At 51.0% G+C, this 10,877-nt stretch overlaps 1 protein-coding gene across 3 annotated transcripts in view; it reads right to left on the reverse strand.

Annotated features, from left to right (window-relative positions):
* usp40 (ubiquitin specific peptidase 40) overlaps window positions 1–10,877 on the reverse strand; it is a 227,813-nt gene that overhangs the window by 105,798 nt on the left and 111,138 nt on the right. For all 3 annotated transcript variants that reach the window (XM_070876177.1, XM_070876175.1, XM_070876176.1), the window contains exons 14-15: window positions 2,459–2,543; window positions 1,560–1,630 (exon numbers count right to left, since the gene is read on the reverse strand). In XM_070876177.1, the coding sequence (XP_070732278.1) occupies window positions 1,560–1,630; window positions 2,459–2,543 (156 nt within the window). The remainder of the gene's footprint in view (window positions 1–1,559; window positions 1,631–2,458; window positions 2,544–10,877) is intronic.

Raw genomic sequence — 10,877 nt, forward strand, 5'->3', positions numbered from 1 at the left:
TTCAATTCCAATCGGTCACAGTGTAGTCAAGATATTTTTAGAGATGTTCACATCAACTCCAACGACCTGCAGAGTACATCCGAACTCCGCCGAGGTTGAAGCACAGCAGCTTTTTAAAGAACGCAATGTGATCTACAACATGGCGTCCATAACGCTGTGATTCGCTCCGGTTAGTTCCACTTTTTGTGGGCGGTTTTTTGAGCAAGCGATATTGTGGGTGAAATGTGGGAGGTGGTGAAATTGACGATGGGCAAACTCCTTGGCCGCTAGTTTGGGTAAATATGCTCTTTCCGACAAAAAATAGTAGTCGCCGGGCATTAATATTGAATCTCAGCGTTAATTCTGGGCGGAAAGTAACGCTGGGCGATATTATGGGCGCTGAATTCGCCCATTCTGCTAATTCCGCCCCAAAAAAGTGGGCGGGCGGTAATATTTTTTCTTGGCTTTAAGCACATGGAGAAAGTAACGCTCGGCGATAAGTTTCCGAAAAATGCCCGCCAGTTTCCATTTTGTGCCAAAATGGGTGATATATGGGCATTATACATCATTTCAGCAGTAAAATGGGTATTAAGTGGGCATTAAGCAGGCAAAAAAAGTGGAGATTCTAGCCCATGGAACTCAGGCGAGTAAATGGAGTTAAGCTACAGATCAGCAATGATCTAATTGAATGGCAGAACAGGCTCGAAGGGCTGAATGGCCTCTTCCTGTTCCTAACTCAGAATGGTTACGGAGATGTCTGCACGTAGGACTAAATTCCATCATAAGTGGCATAACGGCAACTTTTTTTATTAAGAAAAAGAGCATGATTTTGTGCAATTGTAGAAAAAAGCAACCACTCTATTGTTGGTTAAAATGCAGGGCTGCCAATAATTTCAGAATTCAAATTTCAAAGTGTCCTGGCCAATATTTATTCTTCAATTATCATTAAGAAGAAACAAATTATCTGGTCATTATCATACTGCCATTTGTGGGAGCTTGCTGTGCACAAATTGGTTGCTGCATTTCCTACATTACAACAGGGAATGCACTTCATTAGGACTATCAAATACTATCAACTGAGCATGCGTATGCGGGGCGAGGAGGGGGTTGGTGGCTTTCATACACATACAATTTGGAAAAAGTATGCTGATCTTTGACCACTGGAATCTTTTTTTTTTCCAAATTCAGTCCAGCCTGATGGAATGAAAGTTGTCTGCATCCAAAAGGCTCCTTGTGAAATGAGTTTGGGTAGTCTCAACTCGAGAATAAAACTTTCCCAAATTTAGCACTAAACTGGGAATCTCACACAGAGAGGCCACATTATAAATGGTGTGGAAAAATGTCAGTGCAATACAAAGTGCTTTACTGAGGTATGTTGTTAGGCCAGGAAAAAAGGAGCTTTACTCAGCATCTAACTGTGCTATACCTCACCCAGCATTGTTTGATACTCAATCAAAGTGTCCAAAATAGAAAATGTGCTGTTTCCTCAGCACCATAACCCTCACACCTGATGAGCACGAAACACAAAAAGATAAAGTAGGAAAATTATACCAATCACATACAAATTAATGGTTAATTACCTGGTTACCGTTCCATACAAAGAGATCGGCTCCATCTGTAATGCCTAGACTGTGCAGAGAGGTGTGGTCCTCTGAATTGAGAAGGGGGGAAACTGCAATCAGTACTTATCTTGAAATGTGATTAAAACTAATTAGTCACCACACGGTGATGGAAAATAATTCCTGCTATTGCTGCTCTGTTGAAATTACAGTTTGTGACACACAATTTTATTTTGCTCATCAGGAATGCTGAATAAAATGTAAAGAAGTTTATAATGTATTTTTAATTGCACTAAACTACTGTGTTTAAAAAAGCCTGACATGGCTACAGATCCACTTGTGAGATGCCATAACTATTCAGGACCCGCACCACTAACAGCTCTATTGGTCTTTCATTTGCATCATGCCATCCCTGCCATGCTACACAGAAAATGATCGATAATTTGAAAAGGTATTTTTAGCCCTTAGAGAAGTGAATATATGGTAACGGGTCTCAGCTAAAGGAATTAATACTGCACAATTGGCTAGGAATGGTTTGCAGATTATAAGAATAAATATAGCTCGAGATGATCAAATGGTCAATGTTGTGATGTTGGGACCATGGAAATGCCATGCTGTGGAAAGCAACCAACCTTTAAATGCAGATTTATAGGATTGGATGACTATTCTGGAGTTTCACTTGATTATCACGTAAAATAGGGAAACATTTTTTTTTGCAGAACTTCCCCAAGAACATTAAATATATCTGGTAGAGCCCATGACAAGATGGATTACATATGGCTTGTTGATTGTATGAGAAAATCCTTTTTTTTTTTCAAATTTTCCTACTGTTCACACCAAAGGCAGACTGCTTGGAAAGCATGCCGTAATGACAGCGAAGACAACTCCCAAAAACTGCTTTTACACTTGTTATTCCTTACCATCGAAGGTCTCGTAAAGGTGAAGACCGGCTGGCAATTGCTTGGCAACAGTGATCACCATATCACCTTTCCAGAATTCCAACAACTGCAATAAGAAATACTTAGTTACATTATGTACTGAAATGTGACATATTAGTTGTCATCTGTTGTAATTATATACAGATTGGTCTGCTTTTTGACAAGACTAATTATTGTAACAAGGGGTACTGCTAAACCTCTGAAGAACAACACTGTAGCATCCATGACTCAATGAATGGGCAGGATACCTGTTTGCAGGTTCCTGCCAATTACACTATTAAATCAGAGGCCAAGGTTGTACAAGAGCAATGGGGTTCCACATCCCTGGTAATTCTTTTTATCTGTATCCGCCACTGAGTACCTGCCCCTTATGAATTGACGAAATTGAAGAGAGGTGGGGGTGGGGGTAGAGAGAAGGGGGGAAAGAGAGTGAGGGGGGGGAGAAATAGAGTGGTGGGGGAAGAGCGAGGGGGGGGGTGGGGGGAGAGAAGAGCGAGGGAGGTAGAGAAGAGCGGGGGGGGGGTAAGAGAAGAGCGGGGGGGGGGTAAGAGAAGAGCGGGGGGGGGGTAAGAGAAGAGCGGGGGGGGGGTAAGAGAAGAGCGGGGGGGGTAAGAGAAGAGCGGGGGGGTAAGAGAAGAGCGGGGGGGGTAAGAGAAGAGCGGGGGGGGGTAAGAGAAGAGCGGGGGGGGGTAAGAGAAGAGCGGGGGGGGGTAAGAGAAGAGCGGGGGGGGGTAAGAGAAGAGCGGGGGGGGGAAGAGAAGAGCGGGGGGGGGGGGAGAGAAGAGCGGGGGGGGGGGGAGAGAAGAGCGGGGGGGGGGGGAGAGAAGAGCGGGGGGGGGGGGAAGAGAAGAGCGGGGGGGGGGGGGGGAGAGAAGAGCGGGGGGGGGGGGAAGAGAAAAGCGGGGGGGGGGAGAGAAGAACGGGGGGGGGGGGGAGAGAAGAACGGGGGGGGGGGGGGGAGAAGAACGGGGGGGGGGAAGAGAAGAACGGGGGGGGGAGAGAAGAACGGGGGGGGGAGAGAAGAACGGGGGGGGGAGAGAAGAACGGGGGGGGGGGAGAGAAGAACGGGGGGGGGGAAGAGAAGAACGGGGGGGGGGGAGAGAAGAACGGGGGGGGGAGAGAAGAACGGGGGGGGGAGAGAAGAACGGGGGGGGGAGAGAAGAACGGGGGGGGAGAGAAGAACGGGGGGGGGAGAGAAGAACGGGGGGGGGAGAGAAGAACGGGGGGGGGAGAGAAGAACGGGGGGGGGAGAGAAGAACGGGGGGGGGAGAGAAGAACGGGGGGGGGAGAGAAGAACGGGGGGGGAGAGAAGAACGGGGGGGGGAGAGAAGAACGGGGGGGGGGGGGAGAGAAGAACGGGGGGGGGGGAGAGAAGAACGGGGGGGGGGGAGAGAAGAACGGGGGGGGGGAGAGAAGAACGGGGGGGGGGGGAGAGAAGAACGGGGGGGGGGGGGGGGGAGAAGAACGGGGGGGGGGAGAGAAGAACGGGGGGGGGGGGGGGGGAGAGAAGAACGGGGGGGGGGCGAGGGCGGGGGAGAGCGAGGGCGGGGGAGAGCGAGGGCGGGGGAGAGCGAGGGCGGGGGAGAGCGAGGGCGGGGGAGAGCGAGGGCGGGGGAGAGCGAGGGCGGGGGAGAGCGAGGGCGGGGGAGAGCGAGGGCGGGGGAGAGCGAGGGCGGGGGAGAGCGAGGGCGGGGGAGAGCGAGGGCGGGGGCGAGCGAGGGCGGGGGCGAGCGAGGGCGGGGGCGAGCGAGGGCGGGGGCGAGCGAGGGCGGGGGCGAGCGAGGGCGGGGGCGAGCGAGGGCGGGGGCGAGCGAGGGCGGGGGCGAGCGAGGGCGGGGGCGAGCGAGGGCGGGGGCGAGCGAGGGCGGGGGCGAGCGAGGGCGGGGGCGAGCGAGGGCGGGGGCGAGCGAGGGCGGGGGCGAGCGAGGGCGGGGGCGAGCGAGGGCGGGGGCGAGCGAGGGCGGGGGCGAGCGAGGGCGGGGGCGAGCGAGGGCGGGGGCGAGCGAGGGCGGGGGCGAGCGAGGGCGGGGGCGAGCGAGGGCGGGGGAGAGCGAGGGCGGGGGAGAGCGAGGGCGGGGGCGAGCGAGGGCGGGGGAGAGCGAGGGCGGGGGAGAGCGAGGGCGGGGGAGAGCGAGGGCGGGGGAGAGCGAGGGCGGGGGAGAGCGAGGGCGGGGGAGAGCGAGGGCGGGGGAGAGCGAGGGCGGGGGAGAGCGAGGGCGGGGGAGAGCGAGGGCGGGGGAGAGCGAGGGCGGGGGAGAGCGAGGGCGGGGGAGAGCGAGGGCGGGGGAGAGCGAGGGCGGGGGAGAGCGAGGGCGGGGAGACAAGGGGGGGGAGTAGAGAGCGGGGAGGGAGTGAGCGGGGCGGGGGAAGAGCGGTGCGGGGGGCGGGGGGGGGAGAGAAGAGAGAATGAAACAAGTGGTGAGTGGGATGAGAGGTGAGGAGAGGGGATGAGAAAGGAGAGGGAAGGAAAGAAGTGTGGAGAGAAAAGAGCTGAGCAACAAAAAAGGAAGAGGAGAGCATGAGAACGATATAGGAGGGAGAACATAATAAGAACATAAGAAATAGGAGCAGAAGTAGGCCATACGGCCCCTCGAGCCTGCTCTGCCATTTAATACGATCTTGGCTGATCCGATCATGGACTCAGCTCCACTTTCCTGCCCGCTCCCCATAACCCCTTATTCCCTTAGAGTTTAAGAAACTGTCTATCTCTATCTTAAATTTATTCAATGTCCCAGCTTCCACAGCTCTCAGAGGCAGCGAATTCCACAGATCCACAACCCTCAGAGAAGAAATTTCGTCTCATCTCAGTTTTAAATGGGCGGCCCCTTATTCTAAGATTGTGCCCCCTAGTTCTCGTCTCCCCTATCAGTGGAAACATCCTCTCTGCATCCACCTTGCCAAGCTCCCTCATAATCTTATACGTTTCGATAAGATCACCTCTCATTCTTCTGAATTCCAATGAGTCGAGGCCCAACCTACTCAACCTTTTCTCATAAGTCAACCCCCTCATCTCCGGAATCAACCTAGTGAACCTAGTGGACTGACATATCAAGAAAGACTGGATCAACTGGGCTTGTATTCACTGGAGTTCAGAAGAATGAGAGGGGATCTCATAGAAACGTTTAAGATTCTGACAGATTTAGACAGGTTAGATGCAGGAAGAATGTTCCCAATGTTGGGGAAGTCCAGAACCAGGGATCACAGTCGAAGGATAAGGGGTAAGCCATTTAGGACCGAGGTGAGGAGAAACTTCTTCACCCAGAGAGTGGTGAACCTGCGGAATTCTCTACCACAGAAAGTTGTTGAGGCCAATTCACTAAATATATTCAAAAAGGAGTTAGATGTAGTTCTTACTAGTCGGGGAATCAAGGGGTATGATGAGAAAGCAGGAATGGGGTACTGAAGTTGCATGTTCAGCCATGAACTCATTAAATGGTGGTGCAGGCTCGAAGGGCCAAATGGCCTACTCCTGCACCTATTTTCTATGTTTCTATGTTTCTCTGAACTGTCTCCAAAGCAAGTATTATATCCTTTCTTAAATATGGAAACCAAAACTGCACGCAGTATTCCAGGTGTGGCCTCACCAACACTCTGTATAACTGCAGCAAGACTTCCTTGCTTTTATACTCCATCCCCTTAGAAATAAAGGCCAAGATTCCATTGGCCTTCCTGATCACTTGCTGTACCTGCATACTAACCTTTTGTGTTTCATGCACAAGTACCCCAGGTCCCGCTGTACTGCAGCACTTTGCAATTTTTCTCCATTTAAATAATAACTTGCTCTTTGATTTTTTGGGGGGCAAAAACACGAAGGCAGATTATCTGAATGGCGGCAGATTAGGAAAAGGGGAGGTACAACGAGACCTGGATGTCATGGTTCATCAGTCATTGAAAGTTGGTATGTAGGTACAGCAGGTGGTGAAGGCGGCAAATGGTATGATGGCCTTCACAGCTAGGGGATTTGGGTATCGGAGCAGGGAGGTCTTACTGCAGTTGTACAGGGCCTTGGTGAGGCCTCATCTGGAATATTGTGTTCAGTTTTGGTCTCCTAATCTGAGGAAGGACGTTCTTGCTATTGAGGGAGTGCAGCAAAGGTTCGCCAGACTGCTTCCAGAGATGGCTGGACTGACATATGAGGAGAGGCTGGATCAACTGGGCCTTTATTCACTGGAGTTTAGAAGGATGAGAGGGGATCTCATAGAAACGTACAAGATTCTGACGGGACTGGGCAGGTTAAATGCAGGAAGAATGTTCCCGATGTTGGGGAAGTCCAGAACCAAGGGACATAGTCTTAGGATAAGGGGTAGGCCATTTAGGACTGAGATGAGGAGAAACTTCTTCACTCAGAGAGTTGTTAACCTGTGGAATTCCCTGCCGCAGAGTGTTGTTATGCCAGTTCATTGGATATATTCAAGAGGCAGTTAGATATGGCCCTCACGGCTAAAGTGATCAAAGGGTATGGTGAAAAAGCAGGAAAGGGGTACTGAGGGAATGATCAGCCATGATCTAATTGAATGGCGGTGCAGGCTCGAAGGGCCGAATGGCCTCCTCCTGCAACTATTTTCTATGTTTCCATGTTAACAGATGTTAGGCTAACTGGGGTCTATAATTCCCTGGTTTCCCTCTCTCACCTTACTTAAATATAGCAGTGACATGCACAATTTTCCAATTTAAAGGAATGGCTCCTGAATCAAGAGAATTTTGGAAGATTGTAGTTAAGACATCTGCAATGTACTCACCTACGTCTTTTAAACCCTGAGATGGAAACTATCTGGTCCTGGGGATTTGTCATTCTTTAGCGCCATTATTTTCTTCATCACTGTTATTTTGCTTACGCTAATTTTGTTGAGTCCCTGTCCCAGATTCAAAATTAGTTTCCTTGGGATTTCTGGCATGCTATCCTTTTCCTCTACTGTAACTACTGATGCAAAGTAATTATTCAACATGTTCGCCGATATCGCCGTTACCAGTTTTCACGGGGCCAACATTGCTCCTGGCCACCCTCTTTACCCCAATACAATTGTAAAAATTGTGTTTCTTGATTTTATATCCCTTGCAAGCTTCTTTTCATACTCCATTTTTGTAGCCCTTACTATCTGTTTCGTCACCTTTGCTGTTCTTTGTATCCTGCCCATTTGTCAGGATCGGAGATACTTTTTGCATTTTTGTATGCTTTTTCTTTTAGTTTTGTGTTGTCTCTTACCTCTTTAGTTGTCCATGGATTTTTGGGTGGCAAGTAGAGCTCTTGCCCCTTATAGGGATATCATCATCATAGGCAGTCCCTTAGAATCGAGGAAGACTTGCTTCCACTTTTAAAATGAGTCCTTCGGTGGCTGAACAGTCCAATACAAGAACCACAGTCTCTGTCACAGGTGAGACAGATAGTCGTTGAGGGACGGGTTGGGTGGGACTGGTTTGCCGCATGCTCTTTCCGCTGCCCGCGCTTGATTTCTGCCTGCTCTCAGCGATGAGACTCGAGGTGCTCAGCGCCCTTCTGGATGCACTTCCTCCACCTAGGGCAGTCTTTGGTCAGGGACTTCCCAGATGTCAGTGGGGTTGTTGCACTTTATCAGGGAGGCTTTGAGGGTGTCCTTGTAACGTTTCCTCTGCCCATCTTTGGCTCGTTTGCCATGAAGGAGTTCTGAGTAGAGAGCTTCCTTTGGGAGTCTCGTATCTGGCATACGAACAATGTGGCCTGCCCAGCGGAGCTGATCAAGTGTGGTCAGTGCTTCAATGCTGGGGATGTTGGCCATATATATTTATATGGATATAAACTGGTTCTCTATCACATCAAATTTTTTTTTCAACTGATCATCTTCGTTTTACCCATTAACAGATTTGCCTTACTGTGCATGGTCTCTGTCTCATCACATTGAAGTCAGCCTAACCTAAATCTAGAATCTTAGATGATTCATGTTTCTCCCCTTCAAACACAACGTTGAACTCGATCATGTTATGATCACTATTAGATAAATATTCACACATTGTTAGGCTGTTAACTAAATCTGGCTCATTACTCATTACTAAATCTAATATGACATGCTCCCTTGTTGGTTCTCGGACATTTGTTACACAGAACTATCCTGAACACACTCAAGCCATTCACTACCTTTCTGATATGTGCTAGTCTGCTTATTCCAATCTGTATGAAAGTTAAAATCCATTAAAAATCCCCCACTATGCCTTTGCTACATGATTGTCTAATCTCTGCCTTTATATAATCTAGCACTTCACAGCTGCTACCAGGGGCCTATACACTACTACAGTCTTAAATCCTTTCCTATTTCTTAATTCTACTCATAAAGTCTCCACTGCCTGCTTACCTCGCTTATTATTGAAGCGATTTCATCCTTAATCACCGAGGCTACTCCTCCCCTCTACCATTTTCCGTATCTTTTCTGTAGAACTTATAACTTGGTATATTTAGTTCCCAGCCCTGACCGTTTGGTAGTCAGCCAGAAAGAATGATTTCTGTCCCACTACTTCAATTTCTGCCTATGTCCTGCTCCCTATTTCAGCCCTCGAATTCTTTTTGAAGTCTTTCCTGACCTTCCCACTGATCTTTGCAGTTTCTCCCAGCTATCAGGCTGCTTCTTGTGGCCTTTGAGATCTCTCCCAGTCTCCTTATTTAAATGTAATGTCCACCTCTCCTACATAAAATGATTTAATTATTTCTCTGCTCCTTAAATTTATCCTTCCAGCCCACTACCTCCAGCCCCTACTTAAATTATTGAGTTATTTTCTAACCCATTACATAAGATTTTCTTCCATCCCACTCCCTGTAGCTCTACTGCTCAAATTTTAATACCTCCTGCAACCCACCCTGGTCCTTATATTCTAAACTTATTTTGCAGCACTGCTGCTCACCATGGCCCCAAGTTTCCACATGATTTGCTCCTGATTTTTAGGAGCAACTGGTGTAGAACGGAGTATCTTAGAAATCGGAATTTTCGTCATTTAGTTTGCTCCAGTTCTAGTCAGTTAGAACAGTTTCACTTTGGAACAGAATTTTTTTTTCAAAAGGGGTGGTGTCCGGCCACTTACACCTGTTTTCAAAGTTTCGTCAGTGAAAACTTACTCCAAACTAACTTAGAATGGAGTAAGTGAAGATTTTTGTACGCTCGAAAAAACCTTGTCTACACTTTAAAAAATCAAGCGTAGGTTACAAATCAGGCGTAGGGAATGGGGGGGGGGGGGGTGTTTAAAGGGAAGTTTACAAACATTAAACACTTCAGTTTTACAAATAAAGAGCCATCATCAATAATAAATTATAAATACATCAATAAAACAACCAATAAATCTACTTACCGACCTTTGCACCGGGAGCCCTCCAACAGCGTGCTGGGATGCCCCCCTCAGTGTGTCTTTGTCAGTGTCTCTATCTCTCTGTCTGTCTGTGTATCTCTCATTCTCTGTCTGTCAGTGTCTGTGTTTCTGACAGCGAGGGGAGGGGCAGAAGGGGGGTAGAGGGAGGGATGGGGGGGAGAAGGGGAGAAGGGGGAGGGATGGGGGGGAGAAGAAGGAGGGGAGAAGGGGGGGGAGAAGGGGGAGGGATGGGGGGGAAGGGGGAGGGATGGGGGGGGAGAAGGGGGAGGGATGGGGGGGGAGAAGGGGGAGGGATGGGGGGGAGAAGGGGGAGGGATGGGGGGGAGAAGGGGGAGGGATGGGGGGGAGAAGGGGGAGGGATGGGGGGAGAAGGGGGAGGGATGGGGGGAGAAGGGGGAGGGATGGGGGGAGAAGGGGGAGGGATGGGGGGAGAAGGGGGAGGGATGGGGGGGAGAAGCGGGAGGGATGGGGGGGAGAAGGGGGGAGAAGCGGGAGGGATGGGGGGGAGAAGGGGGAGGGATGGGGGGAGAAGGGGGAGGGATGGGGGGGGGGAGAAGGGGAGGGATGGGGGGGGGAGAAGGGGGAGGGATGGGGGGGAGAAGGGGGAGGGATGGGGGGGAGAAGGGGGAGGGATGGGGGGGAGAAGGGGGAGGGATGGGGGGGAGAAGGGGGAGGGATGGGGGGGAGAAGGGGGAGGGATGGGGGGGAGAAGGGGGAGGGATGGGGGGGAGAAGGGGGAGGGATGGGGGGGAGAAGGGGGAGGGATGGGGGGGAGAAGGGGGAGGGATGGGGGGGAGAAGGGGGAGGGATGGGGGGAGAAGGGGGAGGGATGGGGGGAGAAGGGGGAGGGATGGGGGGAGAAGGGGGAGGGATGGGGGGGAGAAGGGGGAGGGATGGGGGGAGAAGGGGGAGGGATGGGAGGAGAAGGGGGAGGGATGGGAGGAGAAGGGGGAGGGATGGGAGGAGAAGGGGGAGGGATGGGAGGAGAAGGGGGAGGGATGGGAGGAGAAGGGGGAGGGATGGGGGGAGAAGGGGATAAAGGGGAGAAGGAGAGGGGGAAGAAAGGAGATGGGGG

This window comes from Pristiophorus japonicus, chromosome 3 (assembly GCF_044704955.1).
Source record: "Pristiophorus japonicus isolate sPriJap1 chromosome 3, sPriJap1.hap1, whole genome shotgun sequence".
NCBI classification, from domain to species: Eukaryota; Metazoa; Chordata; class Chondrichthyes; family Pristiophoridae; genus Pristiophorus; species Pristiophorus japonicus.